The sequence below is a fragment of the Echinops telfairi genome, unplaced genomic scaffold, assembly GCF_000313985.2.
Source record: "Echinops telfairi isolate 266 unplaced genomic scaffold, ASM31398v2 ScPeMD7_60;HRSCAF=208, whole genome shotgun sequence".
NCBI lineage: Eukaryota > Metazoa > Chordata > Mammalia > Afrosoricida > Tenrecidae > Echinops > Echinops telfairi.
In genome coordinates this window covers 34,399,857-34,420,279 of record NW_022103958.1, presented here as the reverse complement: position 1 = coordinate 34,420,279, position 20,423 = coordinate 34,399,857, and the positions used below count along the sequence as shown (strand labels likewise).

Here is a 20,423-nt window from a genome sequence, read left to right as displayed (position 1 = left end):
CTTGAGCTGCCCAAGTGGCCACACCTCAGGGAAGAAGTTCTCCTGGAGGGCTTGGCCTCAGCGTTGACTTCTTCTTCCAAAGTTCCTGAGCTTCAAACTGTAAATCTTCCTGGGAGCAGAGAGTCTCATCTTTCTACACACACAGACACACACACACACACACACACACACACACACACACACTCAGTCCCACATGCGCGTGTGTGCAAAGACTGTCATGCCTTTGTTTGACCTGTTTCATTCCTTTGGGAAGGAGGGTGGCGAGGGGTGATGGTTCCCATTTTAGAGTGGGGTAAACTAAGCGTGGAGGAAAGGGGTGACTCATTCAGAGCCCGTGGCAGTGGGGCAGGCAGTGCAGGAATGGGCAGAGCCACCCTAGAGAAGAAGGAAGCTCCTGCCCCAGTCATGAGGTGAGGCCCCTCTGGGTTTCCCATGGCTGCCCTGGGACCCATCTTCCCTCTGGCTGGGGACTGACAGACAGCAAGATGTAAGCTCCTCCCTGGGGCATCACAGGAGCACAAGAGGTAAGACCCTTGGACCCTTTGTGCCTGTTTGCTGGGATCTTAGCACCCACCCCTCTGCTCTTCTAGGTCGGGGGCTCAGTGGTGCCATCCTTGGAAGGGTGCTGCCGGACATGTAAGGATGCGCGTTCGAAGCCAGGGCTGGGGCCATGGTGGGGATGAGGCTTGGTGAGGTGGGCCAGCTTCCTGGCACAGCACCTTCAAATGTGGCTCTTCAGGGGTGATCCTGCTACCAGGCTCAGACATGGGTCAAACACATAGGCAGGCAGGGGCCACGCTCTTGTCCCTGTCCCAACACAAGACCCTGCTTCCTATTGGAGACAGGGCAGTGGGATCAGGAGGTCAGTCACTCACCAGATACCCCATGGGAAGCCCCTCCTGTGGTCAGGAGCCCTGCTCTTGCCTTGTGCCGGGAATGGGGGGTGTTTCAGCCTGTTGGTCCCCATGGAGTCCAAGTGTAAGAGGTCTGAGACTGCCTGACACCCCGGCTCCCCGGTCCCTGTAACCTGAGCGCCTGCAGCCCTGAGCACACACACAGATCCAGAGCAGCGTTGAGACTGCTTCCCAAAGCCCTCCAGAGCCCTCCATGCCCCTCCGGGGAGGGCTGTAGAGTTGGGGACCCTTTTATGTCCTGCCACACCCTCCAGGAAAGTTGATCTCTGACCCACAGGCCTTATGCTCCCTGAATTCCTCCTGTGCTCCTGTGTGACCTATGACCCATGTCCCCTCTCCCCAGGTTCCCCGGGGACTCTGTTTCCCATGGTCCCCATTAGCCCCGCCTATCCTCCACGGGTTAGTGCCCACTGCCACCCAGGTACTCCTCTCAGAAGCCCGTGCGCGGGTCTGCAGGCAGGCAGCTGCATTGCTATTTCCAACAGTGTTCCTTCTGCTAGGTGGGGGCAGGGCAGGGGCGGGCGGCACCCCCATACCCTCCCTCTGGTGAAGGCAGTCGGTCAGCCATCCGCCACCCGTGCATGCTGAGTAGGAGCTGCCTCCCGGCCTTGCATGTGTCTGCTTCCGCAGCACCCACTTCCCTGGTCACTCAGCCTGTCACAGTGCAGGGCCCAGAGGGTGCCTCCTGGGAGTATAGAGGAGGCCGCAGTAGTCACGGCTCTGCCCAGGAGTACTCCAGTCTAGGCTCAGGGGGCAGAAGAAAGGATGCAACACTGTTCCCAGCGGGCACCCGGGCTTACAGAGGCCACACAGCTGGCAGGTGTTTTTTGAACACCAGCCCCGAGCGAGGGACAGGTGTAGGTTTGTAGGCGCAGCAGTGACATGGCGGACAGAGACCCTGGTCCTCGTGAGCCAACTTCTGAGCAGACCAAACAAGTACAACACATATGTGGATGCGTCAAACTTGGGGAGCCTGAAGCGTATCCAATTTGGGGGTACCCTGATTAAGGAAGCGAACATATCATTATAGATCCAAGTATAGATGTGACTGTGGGTATTTCTTGGGATTGAAGAAAGAAATGACTACCCGTGGGGGAGGGAACGTGGTGTGCTTTCTAGAAGGGCTCTAAGCTTCACGCAGCTGGTCGCGGGCGACCCTCTGCTGGGCTGATGAGTGCACTGGATAAAGTAAAGCTTTGGGTCCAAAATGCAGGGAGCACTGAGTGGAGACAGAAGAGAGGTGGCATTTTTCAAGAGGGGAGATCAAAAGAGGCCTCACTGAGACGTTGGAGCAAAGAGCTGTGGGGAGTGGGTTTGAGGGTCACAGTGATAGACAGAGGACACCGCAGATGCACGTGTGCCCAGGTGGTGCCAGCCGTTCATACGCTCTGCCACCAACCCTCAGGCTGGAGCTCTGTGTCCATCTGGGGGAGCCTCGGATAACGGATCGGGTGACCTCTTACAGAAAGATCGGCTGCTGGAAATGCTGGCACACATGGGAGGCCACGGCTAGGAGTCAGCTCTGGGACAGGTAGTGACAGCTCTGGGCGAGAGCAGAACCCTTGACCCCAGTTACACAGATAACCTGCTATGGACAAGCAGTGGCCTAGGCACTGGGATTTCCCACTCCTTCTGGGAAACGACAAGCTCCTGATTCTAGAAGCCTGCTCAGAGTAGGAGCTCTGAAGCTCAGACAGGGCCGAGGACATGGCCAGGCTCAACAACAGGGCTTAGAGACCGGTGTCAGAGCTGGGGTGAGTGGCAGACTGTCCCTGTCTCCAAACCCGCCTCTGCCCTGCACCGAGACCCGGAGGCCAGCTCCAGCTGCCACCCCAGGCGTCTTCAGCCTCACCCGCTGCCAATGCTCCCTTGGACTCCCATCTTGTGGGGTGTGTGGGTTAAAGGCTTTCCCTTGATAAGGTGGGGTACTAACGCTGGAAGAGGGTCCTCCAGCACGGCACTAACTGCCCCAGTCTAGCCCGTCCTGCTGCCCCCCAGGGAACACAGCTGGGCCATGGCCGCCTCACCCTCCCTATGCCCCCAGGTAAGGAAGATGGGCGCTCCTGCAAGAAGGTGACCATCCGCATGACCATCCGCAAGAACGATTGCAGGAGCAACACCCCTGTGCGTGGCACCAGCGTCACGGTGGGGGCCGGGGCTGGGGAGGGGGCCACAGCTGTAATGCAGGGTGCTGGGGGCAAGGGCGCTTTGCAGGCTGCCTCACTGGCCCTCCCGCCCCCAGGTGAACCTAGTGTCCTGCGATGGGAGGTGCCCGTCTGCCAGCATCTACAACTACAACATCAATACCTACGCCCGCTTCTGCAAGTGCTGCCGTGAGGTGGGCCTGCAGCGGCGCACCGTGCAGCTCTTCTGCGCCACCAACTCCACCTGGGTGCCTTACACCGTGCAGGAGCCCACCGACTGCGCCTGCCAGTGGTCCTGAGGCCTGCGGGCCAGGCCGGGCTGGGTCATCTCTGCCACTGCTGCTCCAGCTGGCCCAGCCTGTGTGTGTTTGCAGGGGGGCGGGGGCGGGGGCGAAAGGGGGGTGCGTTAAGGGTGGTGGAGAGCTGATGTGTGCTGAGCATGGGCTGGTGGGCAGAGGCACACAGAACACCCAGAAAGGGCCACACCTGCCCTTCCTGGGTCCTTCTCTGCCACCCCCCCACCCCCCACGCACACCGCTGATGGTTCAAGACCTCAACTCCACAGCTGGCTCGAGGTCAGGATATGAACCTGCGCAGTCTGTGGGGTGGACTATTATCATTTGGTGGAGGAGGCAAAAGCTTCCAAGAGCCGATGGGGCCAGACCCCCAGACCACAGACCCCCAGACCACAGACCCCCAGACCAAGTGCAGGGTCAGGACACAGGGCCGGTTCTCTTCTTTGGCCTTTCTGACAGTGGAAGGAAGGGGTGCTTTAATGGCAACCCCCAGACTTGTGTACAGATGCCCAGAAGGATTTCCCAGAAGTCAGATGGTGGGGTTCCTGGGCCCAGGTCATCTCACCCAGGTCTGTGAGGTCAGGCTGGGGTCTACTGCTTCTTTTCAGACACCGAGTGGCCTTGGTGACCTGAACGCCTCCTGTAGCCCCTGCAGCTGGGGAGATGTTGTTATTGACATTGCAATTTCAGACAGGATTTAGGGGAGCAAAATGACCTCTCTCCAGAAAGCCTGCCTCCCAGAGGCAGGGTGGGGGTGGGGTGGCTGACTCCTGTGATGGAGGAGTAACCCCCCCTTGAGTGTCCAGTAAGATTCATCTCCTAGGTTAATGGAGAAACCCACCTCACCAAGGGCACTAGACTGGCTTAATGGGTACCTTCGCCTCCCAGTGGCCTTGTAAATTGCCTTTCCTCCAACGTCACAGCAGGGCTGTCCCTGAAGGGCTATGCCAGGCTCTCAGCTCCATGGACTGTTAAGCAAGAGAGCAGAGCGTGTGTTGATGGCAATTGAGCCTTGTGTCTGAACCAATGTCCTCCCTAAGGTCAGGGCCAGAGTCCCCTCTGCATGCCCTACCCATGACCTTCTGTGCCTCTGGACAACCCCCCAGGATGGGTCCCAGGTTGTTCCCAGGCTCTCGCACCGTTCTGTGAGTCTGGGGGCCTGTGGCAGCCCTCGAGCCGCTGGGGGTGAGGGAGCGATGCCAGGATGGTCCTCCAGGCTCTGTGCCCCTCTCCCGGTGTTCTGTCTATGCATCCAATAAACCATGGGAAGCCGTTGGGCCTCTTAGCACCTCTGCCAGTGTCAGGTTTGCTTTGACCGTCATGCCAGCTGTGGAGAGAAGACTTCATTTCATGACCCTGGCAGGGACCCTATGCCCAGCATGATAGCCTACATGGTTCAGCGAAGGCCCCTCACATTGGAACTGAACTGATGGGGAGCTGCCGAGTGGTGCACCCAAGTGAAGGGTCCAAGGAGTGGCTCCCGCTCATTGGGTCTGGGCTGCATGCCCCTCACGCAGGATGTGGGTGGGACAGGCCCTGAGAGCAATTACTTGCTGATCTCCCAGTGTTACTGTGTTCATGTCCTCATTCCCCAATGAAAGTATCTTTCTGCATTCTCCGTTTCAAAGGGTGTCCCCAGGCTCTCAGACAGTCAGTGCTGGCAGTCATGTCAGTCGACAGTAGGTACTGTCCGCTGTGTTGGGGTTATCCGGGACTCGGGGAGGGGGGTTCTTTCAGACCCACGGGCACAACTAATGGGGACAAAGGAGCTGCTTTCCTAGGCCGCCCCTAGGTGGGGTGGAGTGAGTCTGAGCTGGTGCTTAAGGAACAAGAGCACCGGTTCCGCTGGAGAACATTCTTTTGAAGTGGCAATCTGGAAGTTACGATACGTTTCTTCTCACAATTCAGCCTCTTCCCTTCCTGCTAGTATGACACCCCCCCCCACCTGCACCAGGACTGCCATCTTCTGATAAGAAAGGAGTTTTACAGCCTTCTATGCAGCACACATCTACATCAGCAATAGGTCAAAGAAGAAAACAGAACAGAAGTTACTCCATATTTTTACTCCCATGGTCAGGGAACATTGGCACAGGGAACTTGTGAGTTGCTTCTACAGCCTAAAGCCAAACTCACTGCTGTCTGACGGATGCCAATTCATAGCAGTAACCCTAGAGGGCAGGGTAAAACTGCGCCTCTGAGTTTCCAAGACCGGCAGGCTTTACAGAAGTGGACTGCCACATCTTTCTTCTGCTGAGCAGCTGATGAACTTGAACTGCCGACCTTGAGGTTCGCAACCCAGCACTTGACCCACTGCACACCACCAGCCCCCCAAGCAATACTTCAAGGGGCATTTCTATCCTTAAATGCAGACTTCGTGCTCTTCATGTCCCATTGACAGGGCCGAAGAGGGGGTAGGACAGGCTTCCAGATGTCAATGCCAACCCCTAGCAAGCCTACAGGACAGGGTAGAACTGCCCTTGTGAGTTTCTGAGACGGGCACTGCAAACCGGAGTAGAAACCCCCATGTTTTCCATGGAGCGGCTAGTGGTTTCGAATTACAGACCTAACAGATGGAAGCCCAACGCAGACCCACTGCACCACCGGGGCTCCTCTGTCTGATGAAGACCAGTGAGTTGTAAGGAAGCATCTCGTTAGCCGTAACACACTCCCTGTATCACCTAGAAGTAGTTTTCACAGAAAATTTTGAATCCTAAGCTCAGCAGAGCATGACTTTACATATACCTTTAAAGAGAACGGAAGTGAAATCTGGATTCTATTATACAGCATAAGGTGGTCCCTCAGGCACCGCTGGAATCCCAGTATTCCTGGCTAGTCATCCTCCCCCTGTCCTCTACGCCCATCCATTCATGCCCAGGTCTGAGAAGACAGCTTCCGCATCAGCTGTTGTGTAGCTAGACAGAGGCACAAGGCCTCCAATCAAACCAGTCAGCCCTTGCCTCCACGTCTTTCTGTGGTCTCCATTTAAAAAGGTGTTGTCAGGCTCTCAGACACCTGCTTCCCGATTCAGCCTCTTCCTGTTCTCGTTGGGGTTGAGTTGGTTCTAAGTCATAGCAACCCCCATCGAGTTTTTCTTGGCTGTAATCTTAGCGGAAGGAGGGCTGGTGGTGAAGCACTGAACTACTAACTGAGAGGTGGATGGTCTGAACCCTCCCAGTGACTTGAACCCAACCCAACCTACCCAGAGGGCCTGGGGGACAAAGAGCAGGTGATTTGCTTCCATAAAGAGAATAGCCGAGAAAACCAGGTGGGGCAGTTCTACTCTGCCACATGGCGATGCTATGAGTTGAACCTGACAGCACCACATACAACAAATCTTCATGGAAGTGGATTGCCAGCAATTCGTTCATGTTACCCCTGGGTGGGTTTCAGCTACCAACCTTCAGTTTAATCAACCCAGAAAGCAGCCCCACTGCCTGGAGTTGATTCTGACTTACAGAGGCCCTATGTGGGGTTTCTGAGACTGAAAATCTTTACTGGAGCAGACAGCCTCAGCTCTCTTCCACGGGTGGGTTTGAACCACCAACCAACACCTGAGCCTTAGCACCACCAGTGCGAATAGGGGCATGCAAACCATCACTATCTCTTAGGGACTCACTTTGGGTGACCTGGTCCTCTCTTGCTCCATGGGCTCCAGTCCCTCACCAGCCCCACCCCCACCATCTACCCACAGGTGGCTAGAGTTCCTGATGAGGACACCCCGTTGCTGGAATCCCAGTGTTGTTGGATGTTCATCTTCCACCTCACCTCCATTCCCACTCAGGCATCTCCTCCTCCTTGCTCTTCCTGAAAGTCAACCTCACACCAACCCTTTGGCTCAAATGGCCAATCCCATCCCTTCATTTCTCACCACCTCTTGAAAGCTATGGCACTGGAAAGAGAGGTTAACAAGGAAGATGCAAATTACCAATCAGTAGGAGACCCTGCTCTGCACTTCAGGGAAGACAGGACAGGGTGAGGATTTGAAACATTAATCACTATTTCCCAGTTTCCTTCCCCAAAAGCCAATACCAATAGCATTAATCTGAATACTTGTTGGGACAATTTGGATGCATTGATTTAAGTGAAAAAATACATGCATGCTTGGACCGAGCTATCCTATGTGTAAGCATCTGTGGTGCAGAATACTGACACCCCCCCCCCCAAATATCATGCCTGAATCCCTGGAACCTATGAATATATTACCTTACGTGGTTAAAGGGATTTCACAGATGTGACTAAATTAAGAGTCTGAGATGGGGAGATTACCCTGCATGACCTGGTGGGCCCAATGCACCCTCCAGGTCTTTATAAGAGTGAGGTGGTGGGGGGGCTCGGAGTTAGAGAAAAGAGTTGTGAGGATGGAAGATAGGTTTGGAGTGGTGCCCTTTGAAGATGCTGGAAGACACCAGGAGCCAAGGAATGCAGGAGGCCTCCCTCCGAGCAGCTGGGAAAGGTAAGGGAACACAGGAAGGCAGCCTTACCGCTCTTTTGAGTAATCCAGTGAAACTCAAGTCAGACTTCTCACTTCCAAAACTATTGGGTGGGGGGATGAGGGTGGGGATGAGGGGACAGAGGTACCCACACAACAACTGTGCTAAGTGGTTGAGTGTTTGGTAATTGATTAGAGCAGCTACATGAAAGCCATGGCGCATCTAAAGAAATGGTTCTTATCAACAAGCACGTGCCAGGATGTTGACTGCAGACAAGCGGCATTGGTACCAACTTTAAGTTATCAGTAGGTAAAGGCTAAATTGCCTGGAACGATCGTATCATTGACATCAGGTGGTCTCTTCCAGATATGTTCAATGAATAAAAGATGTTGTGGGTGAGATCTCACAGGATGACTCACCTCCCCAACGTGCTTGTGTGGAGCATGCATGCATGTGCGTGCGCGCGCGCGCGCGCGCACACACACACACACATTTCTACGTAGGTCTCATTTCCTAGAAAGACCTTCAGGACTAAAGAGGCCCTTCCTGGTGTCGGGCCAGCTAGCTGGGTGGTGGGTTTGGCCCTGGTTAGCTTGCTGGGTCCTAAAGGTTCCCGAGGCTGATCCTGTGAGGAGGAGGAGAACGTGGACTGCCCAGCACCGACTCAGGCACCAAGAGCCATCTGGAGCACCTGCCCGTCTCCTCTGCCTCCTCCCCTCTCTCCACACATGACTTAAAGCTGCAGGGAGCATTAGGGTTCCCTTCACAGCACAGGTAAGGAAACCAGGCTGGCCACTCAGAGACCTGGTGGCCGAGCAGGGCGGTGGCCCAGCCTGCAGTCCCCTGTGACGTATTTGCAAACACGAGGGGTTTTGAGCCCCAGAACCATCCCATTCTCCCCGGTGCAGGCTCAAGTTCCCGCCCTGATTTTCTAGGCTTAATCCTCTTCCTGTGGAAATCAATAAGGACATTGTGATGGAATGATTCACGTTCAAGGTCAGGCCGGAGCAAATTGGAGGCGACATGCTGATTTCACTGCTCTCACTGAGAGGGAGCCTATCCACTCATGGGCCCTTAACTCTTTCCTCACCACTCACATCTTCGTTGTGAACACCCACACTGCCCTCATCATAGCCGCTAGTCCCAGGTCCCATGGCCGTCTCCCTCCTGTGAGGCCCTTCCTTCTACACGTTCCCCCAGGCTCTGACTGCACAAGGCCTTGGGGCCCCACAGACTTGCCATGGTGGTCTGAGGATGTCAGAGGGCAATGACAGTTCCATGCAGGGGCGATTCCAAGGGAAGGGTGAACACGACTGCTCGCATATGCACTCACTGGCCACAACTTGTCCCAGGTTTGCCCTCTCCATCCCTAAGGAGCCCTGGTGGTGCAGTGGATTCATCATTGAGCTGCAAGAGTTGGCTGGTGAAACCCACCAGCTGCTCCACAGGAGGAAGATGAGGCTGTCTGCTCCTATCAATGATTTACCAGCTCAGACCCCTATCAACCGTTGTCCTCTGCTCCACAGAGTCACCGGGAGTCAGAATCGACCTAAGGCTAGTGAGTTTTCCTGCATTCCAGGTCCCTCTCCTGGGCTGTCCCATGTGGCTAAGAGGAGGAGAAGAAGGACCAACATTTTCTCTCTTTTAGGCAGAGCAAGCCAGCCATTCTCTGTGATTCAAACCTGATAGACATGGATCTCTCTTTCCTATCCAAAGCCCTGGGTGGCTAGAACCTTGTGGTCACAATTATTCGGGGACCTTGACGGGCTCCTTCTATCTTGAGGTTCTGCCTTCTTTGGAAAGTCACCAGCACCTGCATCAAACCATCTGTAGGAGGCAGGCAGAGAGCATGCACCAGAGAGTGTCACTGGGAGCCTCCACTCACATTCTGAATGGCCATACCTAGGTGCAAAGGAGGATGGGAAGTGTAGTCCAGCCGGGTGCCAGCTGGGTGCCTGGTGGCAATCTCTTGGAGGTAACATGCAGTTAATGATAGCAACTCTTCCGACGTTTGGCAGAGGAAAGAGGAGAGGAAAGCGTGAGGTCGAGGAAGGGTTTCTTTTTTTGATGGCTTAAGGAAGACAGTGATTTGAGCCTATGTCCTGGATGGAGCTAGCACAGAGCAGGGGTTTTCTGTGGAGGGAGATTGGTAGTGTCAGAGGTCTCAGGCATGAACAGCGATAGCGTGGATGAAGCCACCTCTGGCTGGGTAGGCCCTGCCCTGGATCCAATTTCTCCTTATGTCCCCAGCCCCGAAGGCTGAAGGTGAGGAGCCAGGGCAGCAAAGAGTTAAAGGGTGCATGGTGGGCAGAGGTGGGGAGCCAGGTGCCCCTGACATACTGTGGGGGTGCCAGTTAATCTGCTGCAGCAGGCAGGGGCCTGCATGGCTGTCTCTCTCAAGTTGGAGCTGCACCCCGTGCCCCGCCCCGCCCCTTGCACAGAGGTTCTGGCAGCACAGGGGCTGGAGGGGGAGGTGGACAGGCAACACGGGCTCACTGTCCAGTTCCTGCACCAGCTTAGCCACCACATGTCATGAAGATCCCCCAGGCCTCTGGGCCAGGGTCTGTCCCCAGTCAACTAAACCCTTTTCTGTCACTGCTCTTCGCTCCAGACATCCACGGCTGCCTGCACACCCTGGCTGGTCCTTCTGCCCCCTGGGGAATGCCACCCCTCCTCCTGTCCCATCACCCTTGGGAAGTCCTGCCTTCTGACCCGATTTGAGCCACAAAACCCCAGCCCACAGGAGCTTCTCCATTTGGTTTCTACTTCTGCCTGCACCCCGAGTCCAACTTATCCAGGGCCCCATCTGCCAGCCTGAGTCCATGCACTGCTCAGGGAGGGGAGACCGCCTGGCCCACCATTCATTCATTTATTCACCCACACTTGCATTCAGAACAGAAGAGGAAACTGAGGCTTTGAGAGGCTAAGCGATTTGCGATCGCTGGAGCACTCGGGAGGTGCGCCCATACCTGTGTAACTCACGTGTCTTCTTGAGCAGGGGGCGGGGTGTGTGAAGTGGATGCTAGGTGTCTGGTAGTTCATGCACCAGCCCCTTCATTGGGGAAGCTTAGGGGACTCTGGAAAGAGGATTCGAGTCTCTTGGGGTCAGTTACCGGTTGTAGGACCTGGGCACATTTCAAGCCTCACCGCCCATTGTGAGGAAGGTACAGCAGGCTCTGCACCCAGCGTTGGCAGGAGGGTCCAGTGAGCTGGCAGAGGGGAAAGGGCTGGGCCAACTGGAGGGCTGTACTCATGTGGGAAGCTGTCCAGCTGAGGCAGGAGATCCCAGACCAGGGGTCCAGGGCAAGAGGAAAACAGAAGCACAGAGCCTAGTCTGGCCCTAGTCCACTCTTCCACCACCAGGTCCTGGAGCGGACCTCTTAAGCCTTTGCTTCTGCAGGGCTCGGGTCAGCTAGGCCAGCCTGCCTCTGCTCCACCTGAGCTAAAGCACAGTTTACCGAACTCCGGCTCTGAGGCGCAGCAGGATGCCGTCCCAGAGCCTGGGCTGTAGGGTCAGGCTCTGTCTCTGTGTCAGTGTGGGATGTGTCCTTTCCAAATCCCAGTTTCCTTGTCACTACCATGGGGATGAGAATGACCATCTGGCAAAATGATGGCGATCATTTTTATAGAGAAAGCCCCTGGTCTATCTATGCGTTCATGGATGGAGCTTGCTCACCCCTCTCGTCACTGTCATCCCCATGTTACAGTGGAGGAAAGGGAAGCTCAGAGAGGCTCAGTCATGAGCCAAGGCCACAGAGCTCTTGAATGAAGGGAGCAGCATGAGAACTCAGGTTGGTCTTTCCTCTCTGCTGCCTCCCATTTGCCCTATGGCTCTTCATTCCTGTCCAGTGCCCGGCGACTGATGTGGGGCTCAGACAGTAGTTTCTGCTGTCTGCAGCACCCGTTGGGCCTTCCAGATCCCTACTTCCTCTCAACACAGGAAGCTTCTGGGTCGGACCCCACTGTGGCGCTCCAGGTGCAGTCCAAGTCAGGGAAGCTGCCTCCTCAAGGGAGTTCCTTGAGCCTGTCTGAGCCAGGTGGCATTGACTCCCAGGATGGAGGGGAGAGAGAAGGGAGGAAGGGAAGGGTTAATGACTCAGCGGGGGCATCAGCCTGCAGACGGCCCAGCCTGGAGCTGGGAGGCCTGTGCCATTCCATTCCTTTGCAGATCAGTTACACCCAGCTGTCTCCCTCCCACCGCCAGTGCCCCTCGGATTAGGCGGGAAAGGATCCCCGGCTTGCAGCCTGCACACGGCCCATGGGGACCAGCGCCTGCAGCCCACGCCTCTGCGACAGCTGCTGAGTGTCAGGCAGGACATAGATCAGCAGGATCCTGGCAGAGGTGCCCCAGTCCAGGCCCTGCCCCCGACATGTGCAGGATGGATGCCAAAAGAGAAAGGGGGTCAGTAAGGGATTTGGGAGGTACAAGGAAAGGACTGCTCCCAAAAATATCACCCAAGCCCGTCTATCACGATGCCTCAAATTCCACCACCAGACAGCTGAGCACCTCAAGGTCTCGCAGAGACACCAGTGAAGAAGGGCACGCCATGGAGATGCATGAGCTCACATGCAGTGCTGGTAGGGATGTGTTGGTAAAATCTATGCAAATTCATTATAAGTTATGTGGTAGGTATGTGTTGGTAAAATCTATGCAAATTCATTATAAGTTATGTGGTAGGGATGTGTTGGTAAAATCTATGCAAATTCATTATAAGTTATGAAGTATATAGGTAGTCCCCCAAAGATATCTCTTCCTCGACACCGGAAGGAACCATCTGTAATATAGGGGAAAGGTTATGGTCTCCAGTCTCAGGATAACAGTAAATAGCAATTGTTATATGTTCCCCTCCCTCATTAGTGACAAATAGAATTTTGAAACAACAAAACCAAAAAAAACCTATATAATTAGAATGGAAAAACAAACCCAGATCTCTGCTCCTCTCAACCCAGAACTCTTCAAAAACACCTTTTCCATCAGTCAGCCAGACACTGGACAGTATTAGCACAGGCTCGTTTCTTTTGGTGTCTACCTACATAAGATCGGCAGGATAAGCAATCCCAAGGAGGCACCAATGGGACTGAAGGTTTGGGTGAGGCAGGGAGAGGAGAAGGCAAGGTGAGGGGAGCCATAAGCCAATAATGTCAGGGGCAGGGGAATAGCAAGGGATCTAAAAGTGATGGTGACAGGGGGACAGTGTTCCTGCTCGTGTCTGATACATTGAAAGGTGTCCGAGAGGAATTACTGAGAGGCGAATGATGGGTAAACATGATAGTGGGGCAGGAGGAAAGGAAAAAGAAATAGAGGAAAGAACAATAAAGTAAAAATTGTATGTATAGGTGTAAATATAGCTATGTATAAATATAAATATATAGAGAGGAGTATTTGTCTCTCTGTGAGTGTGTGTGTGTGTGTGTGTGTGTGTGTGTGTAAGTGCAACAAAGAAGCAGATAGACTTTGGGCCTCTACTTTAATCTTACCTCAGTACAAAATGATTTGTTCTAATAAGGTGGAACAAATACTTACCTCCCCGACAAAATGGGTGCATAATCAAGTGTGGTGAGGAAAGCTGATGGTGTCCAGCTATTAAAGATAAAGATGGGGGCGGAACTAATGGCAATGGTGACTATAAACCCCACTTGAGGGGAATGAGCAACAGAATGGCAGGTGAACGGATACATTCAATGGTGAAAGATATGGAGGGGGAGAGGGGAGAGGAGTAACAATAATAATAATATTTAATATAATGTGATCGGTAGGTTTATTGTGCCAACCTGGCCAACAGGAACATGTGGGGTTAATAAGGTCGAAATTTGATCGGAGGGCAAAGAGATAAATGGCTTGGCAAGCCCCGACCCCCTCTCTCTTTCTCTCTGGTGATCAGACCAGTGTTTGGCTGCTAGTTCTCTGCCTCAACTTGTGAGCTACACTCTACATGGGCACCCAACCCGTGTATCGTGTTGCTAGAGCTTGAGGTTCCTTCGAGATCTGTTTCGCCACTCTGCTGGTGTGTACATCTCTGGAGCCTGGGGCTGTCAAATCCTGTCATCTGGCTGACTGCTGGTGACTCACCCTGCTGTTTGCTGCCTGCATTGCTATATGGAAGACTCAGCTGTCTGCTTCCTTGAACTTGGACCCAGCAGCCCTTGTGAGTTGAAGGACTTCCAGTACATTAACTGTTCCACTGAAGTGACTTGAACTGAGCCCTCTGTACTGCTGTGTGGACTAATCATCTGTTATATTCCTTTGTGCTATAAATATCTATCCATTTATAATCATAAGTGTCCTTGTTTTGTTTCTTTAGAGAACCCTGAGACATATAATAACAAGGGTTTTGGTGGGGGTAGAATGAGGGAAGGTGGGGACAAAGGGGAGCTGATACCAAAGAGTACAAGAAGAAAGAAAATGTTTGAAAATGATGGTGGCAACAATTGTACAATCATGCTTGATCTAATTGAAGTATGGACTTTTATAATATCTGTAGAGCTCCCAATATAATGGGGGGAAATGCAAACCTTTTGTGCTTCAAAAGACATCAACAAGAAAGTGAAAACACAACTCACAGAATGGGAGAAAGTATTTGCAAATCATTTATCTGGGAAATGACTTGTATTCAGAACATACATATATAGAGAATTGCATATTATGTGAGTAATATCTATTATATCCGTGTGTGTGTGTGTGTGTGTGTGTGTGTAGGTGCCCAGTAGTTTATGCACTGGGCTGCTAGCTGCCACTGTTCCACAAGAGAACGATGAGGCACTCTGCTCCCATACAGATTTGCAGCCTCAGAAACCCAGAGGGGGCAGGTCCTATAAGGTTGTGATGAGTTGGAATCAAGGCAATGGCAGTACGTTTCTGTATATTATACAAGCAATAAACATGAACGAGTTGGAGAGTTTATATTAATAGCAAACAAAATATATTTTCAGAATAGAAATATTTCTAGATATAATAATGATCAGGTATTGCCAACATCAAGAAGACAGAACACGAATAAAAGCATCTTCCTGCATTAAAACCCCACAGAGCAAAACTCAACGTATTTAAAAGAAGCAGACATTTCTATAATTTTATTTAAAAATCTTAACATTTTGCATAAGTTATCAGAAAACCAACAGTGATATTGTCTTACTTATCTGGTGCTGCTGTAACACAAAGATCAGAATGGTGTTGCTATGGTTGAGTGCCACTGAGCCGGTTCTGCCCCATAGCGACCCCATGCACAACAGAACGAACCCCTGCCTGGTCCTGTGCCGTCTTCACAATTGTTCCTGTGCCCGACTGCGCCCATTCTTATAACCACTGTGGCTTAGTAGGTGGCTTTAAAGACCAGGCATTTATTTCCTTGTAGTCCCGGAAGCTAAAAGTTCAAATCCAAGGTCTTGGTGGTGTTGATTCTTTCAGTATTGGCATTGACATTCAGTATGGGTAACCTTGGTGATCTGAATTATAAACAACCCTTACATGGCACCTCTCTTCCCTTGTATGTGTGTGTCCTTTTACCCATTCTGGTCTTTTTATAACACCAAAGTGATCCGGTTTAGGACCTATCACACACTAATAAGCCGTACCACCACCCCACCACCCCGCCAATCCTATTTTTAAACATCTACTGGTATAAGCACCAGGAGTTTAACACATACTTGGGGGACCAATTCAATCCATAACAGATAGAGAACCCTGAGTCATCTTAACGAGCAACTTGTCTTAGAAGGAGCACAGCCAAAATGCTCCTGAGAAGCGAGGCTGGCAAGACTTTGTCTCGCCGACTGTGGAGATGTGATCAGGAGAAACTGTCTCTGGAAATTGGCAACTTGCTTGGTAAAGTAGAGGATGGCACAAAAGAGGAAGACTTTTGATGGGCAACATTGACACCCTGCCTGCAACCATGAGCTTAAACATAACCATTGTGAAGCTGGCACCTGCCCAGGCAGTGTCTCACTCTGTTGTACACGGGTCACTGTGACCTGGAACTGATCCGACAGCACACAACCACAGCAATGTCAACTGACTTGACCTAAGTGACATATAGAGGTCATAGCACCCAGCAATCATACAATAAACATTTTATTCCAAGTTCACATGAAACCGGGATTTGTCCAAGGTAGACCATATGTTACATTTTACAGAATGAGGCTCAAGACATTTAAAAGGGTTGGAATCATGTAAACTATGCTTGCCAAACACCATAAATTTGTATCAGAAAACAAGCAGAGAGAAATCTGGGAAATTCTAAATATTTGTAAATTAAGCAATATCCCCTTAAATAAAATAATGAAAAATCAGAAAAATAAATTAGAAAATACCTTGAACTGAATTAAAATAAAATAAAATACAAATTTAGTAGGGGATACAGCTAAGGTTGTGCTTTGAAGGATTTGCATTGTAGAAAACAAAATAGATTTTTAAAAAATCAATAACCTAAACTTTCATCTCTGAAAGCTATAAAGTGAAGGACAAGTAACATTCCAAGAAAGAAGGAAATTAACAATAAAAATCGTAAAACAAAAAAAAAACAATAAAAATCGTATCACAAAGCAATAAAATTATTTCATAAACATGAAATACCTCGAACCAATCAATGTAGAGGGGCTAGAGGCTAACGGTTGCTACCAGGCAGGAGGAATGAGGAAAGGGGTCAATCATTGTGTAGGTAGCACTGAGTTTTTTCCTTAAAAATTGGGGGGCTAAAATTGGTGACGATTGCACAATATGATGGACACTTTGTCCATCGCATTATGCAATCATCACCATTTAAAAAATTTAATTGTACATGTAAACATTTAATTTTTAAATTAAATTGTACATGTAAAAATACCAAACTGACAAGTTCTGTATTCTCTATATTTTTACAACCATTAAAAAAAAGTTATAGAGAAACCAGAAAAATAATAGGAAAATTAAATTAAACAAAAAGTTAACTCTAAAAAGATTAGCAAAGTTAATAAATCATTGAGTGATGAAGAGAAGAAAGAAAAAAAGAAGAAGAAACATAAAATTAGGACTAAAAGAAAGGCTATCACAATATTGTACAGAATTCAAAGAGGATCTCATGAATAACATCATGCCAGCAAATAGACAATCCAAACAGAAAATATTCTGAGAAAGTCATAAATTATCAAAATTGACTCAAGAGGGAGCAGAAAATATGACTAGACCTATATCATGTCAAAAGAGTGAAAGTGATGATTAAGATACATCTTACCCCAAATATCTCTGGGTCTAGATATCTTTGCTAGTGAATTCTATCAAACATACTAGGATTAAACAACACAACTTTTGTCAACTCTTTTAGAAAATGTAAAAGTATAGAAACATAACAACTTATTTTACAAAGCCAGCATTATCCCAATATTGAAGCCAAAGAAATAACAAGGAAAGAAAACTGCATTCTGATACTTTTCAGAACACAGATACAAGATTTCTCAACAAAATATTAACAGACAACATCTAGCAATACTTCCCTGAGATTGTAAACTTAGGGTTTCTGGCATCACCACTTCTATTAAACAACATACTGAAGACTCTACTCGTGTGATAAAGTAAGAAAAGACATTGGAGGCACACTGCAATGCAGTGGATTATTTAATATAACTCTTCTAGCCATAACCTTTGTTATTCCTACCAAACAACCTTTGGTCTCCTGATGGGGCTGGGGGGACGGCGATGGTCAGGGAAGATGCTAATTGTGATTGTGAACAGGGTTCATTGTGATTGCCACCCTCCTGGTGGCATGGTCTCCTGGTGGCATGGTTTCCGGGTGGCATGGCGAGCCATGGTAGAAATAGGAAAGAAGGGACTTCAGCACCAGTAAGAGAGAAGACCCAAGAGGAGTATGTCCTTTGGATCTGGAGATCCCTGCACCTTGACCCTCCTTGATCCAGGACACAGCTGTGAGATCAGAGTAGTGGCAGAGGAGCAGCAGTGTACACCAGAGCGGTGGCTTTCCCAGTCCACAGAGCAAATAAAGCTGAGTGTTTGGGAACAAGAGGCTGGTTTTTGGAGTGGGGTGCCTCCAAGCATTTAATTGAGGGAACTGGGTTTGCAGATCCATGGAGCTGGAACTGAGTGCCTTCAGGAAGAGGCATGCTCTTTGGGCACTTATTGGCAACCCTAAAAGAGCTTTGTAACATTGCAGAGGCAGGTCAAGATGCTGAGGACCAGAGAAAGGCATGCCTGAGGCACAGCAGAGAAGAAATCGCCATCCTGACTGATCAACTATATCCTGAGCATTTTTCACCCGAGTTGTGACCTGTGAACTTCCCTAACCAACCCCATATCCATGTGTATTGTTTGTGAGTTCTGCATGGCCACTGCAATGAATTATCAAACCCAGCATAAAAGTAGTTGTTGTTCGGTGCCGAAGAGTTGGTTCTGTCTCACAATCGCTCTTATGTTTAGCTCACTGTTACAGCCACTGTGTCCATCCACCTCATTGATGGCCTTCTTCTTTTTCTCCCCTCACTTTACCAAGCATGAGGTCCTTCGCCAGGGACTGGTCTCTCCTGACAGTCTGTCCAAAGTATGTGAGGCGAAGTCTCACTCCCTTGCCACTAAGGAGCATTCTGGTTGTACTTCTTTCAAGACAGATACTCTTCACCAGCACTATAATTCAAAAGCATTGATTTTCCTTCAGTCTTCCTTATTCAGTGTCCAATTTTTTTTAGCAGATTAAATCATTTATGAAACCATGTGCATCCTATGGGGGACAACACTGGAGACACAGTACGGATGCCTGAGAAGATGCACCCCCGCCCCGCCCCCCGCTCCCCACCCCCACCCCACACGAGGGCAAAACAGGAAGGGAGTGCAACAGAGCAGCAAGGGGAGCAAAGCCATGAAGTCTCTGAGGAATCCTAAAGACAGACTTCAGGGGCAGGGCTGGCCCCTCATCAGACTCGATTGGAAAGCATTCACAAAGGTCAACAGACAGACCTGGAACTATTTATAGGCTTTTTTTATATAAGATAGGCAGATAAACAATCCCAAGGAGAAAACAATGGAACTGACTATTCTGGGGAGACACGGGAGAGTGGAAGATGGAGGAAAGGAAAGAGGGAGCCAACAAACCCAGGGACAAGGGAACAACAAGTGATCGAAAACCGATGGTGAGGAGGGCGTGGGATGCCTGGTGGGGTTTGATCAAGTGCAGTGTAATCAGCAGGGATTACTGAAAGCCGAATGAAGGGTGGGCATGATAGTGGGACAAGAGGAAAGTAAAAGAAAACAGAGGAACAAAGTAGGAGGCAAAGAGCATTTATATATGTGTAAACACAGGCACATATATATGTATAGATTTATATATAACAATAGGGAAATAGATCTATGTACATATATTTATATGTTAAGTACTAAGGTAGCAGACGGACATTGGGTTTCTACTCAAGTCCTCCCACAACACAAGAACATTTTGTTGTAATAACCTGGCATTCTGTGACGCTCAACTTCCCTGACACAATCACTGAAGACAAAATAGGTGTACATGCAAGTGTGGTGAAGAAAACTAATGGTGCCCTGCTATTAAAATATGTGGGAAACTAACACTGAGGGAAATATAACTAGGATTATATTCCCTAATTTATAACAGAGGGAATCTGGAAAGCTAGTATTCCACAGTAGGAAAGCCACCACTTTGCTACATTAGAGATAACATCCAAGTACATTGTGTTGCTGTAAATATCAATCCCACAGATTCTCCCCCAAAAGCTATGCTGCCTTAAAGTGAACACATGGTTGATTCTATCTTCCTATAGAAGCAGACATTCTTGTCATCTCCTCCCGCTGTGGCACCCATCCCCCGCCCACCCACCTCACCTTGCCTTCCCCCAATGCAGGTATTAGGTTTCCTCACCTGTGAGCTCAGGGAACTTTCTGTGGTCACCACCCACCTTGTGATGTATGTAACTTGTGATGTATGTAACTATTGAGCATGCATGTCTTATGGCTACCTATAAATATTCCAAGATCGTAAAGGACCTGGCTGCTGAGATCATGGATTTCCCTGAGGTAAGCATGCTATCATGAAATGTGTCTGACTCCTTTATTTTACTCTCTCCTATCTCCTATGACTTTACTATGATCTTTATATATTATAACTGTACAATTGTGCCTACGGACCCTTCAGTTGTTAGAGGCTGGTTTACTCTGACAAAAAGATGTAGCATTTGGGGTCTTAAAGGCTTGAAGATGAACATGAGACCATGTAGCAGGGAAGCAACAAAGCCACATGGAAGAAGCACACCAGCCTGGGTGATCATGAGGTGTCGAAAGGATCAGGTATCAGGCATCAGAAGACCCAAAACAAACACTCATTGATTTGATGAGGGGGCGGAATAGAGACCCAAATCCCATCTGCAGACTTTCAGATATCCCTTCACAGAAGGGTCACAAGAAAGAAATGAGCCAGCCAGGGTGCAGCATAGAACAAAGGAAACATACAACATTCCTCTAGTTCTTTAATGCTTCCTCCCTCCCACCCCAACCCCCACTATCATGACCCCAGTTCTACCTTACAAATCTGGCTAGACCAGAGCATGTGCACTGGTACAGATAAGAACTCTCAACACAGGGAATCCAGGACAGAGAAACCCCTCAGGAACAATAATGGGAGTAGGGATACCATGAGGGTAAGTGGGGGA

At 50.2% G+C, this 20,423-nt stretch overlaps 1 protein-coding gene across 1 annotated transcript in view; it reads left to right on the top strand.

Annotated features, from left to right (window-relative positions):
• The window catches only part of OTOG (otogelin), an 82,587-nt gene extending 79,230 nt beyond the window's left edge, over positions 1-3,357 (top strand). The window contains exons 54-56 of the mRNA XM_045291141.1: positions 591-636; positions 2,959-3,038; positions 3,157-3,357. Of these exons, the coding sequence (XP_045147076.1) occupies positions 591-636; positions 2,959-3,038; positions 3,157-3,357 (327 nt within the window). The remainder of the gene's footprint in view (positions 1-590; positions 637-2,958; positions 3,039-3,156) is intronic.
• Positions 3,358-20,423: the final 17,066 nt, after the last annotated feature.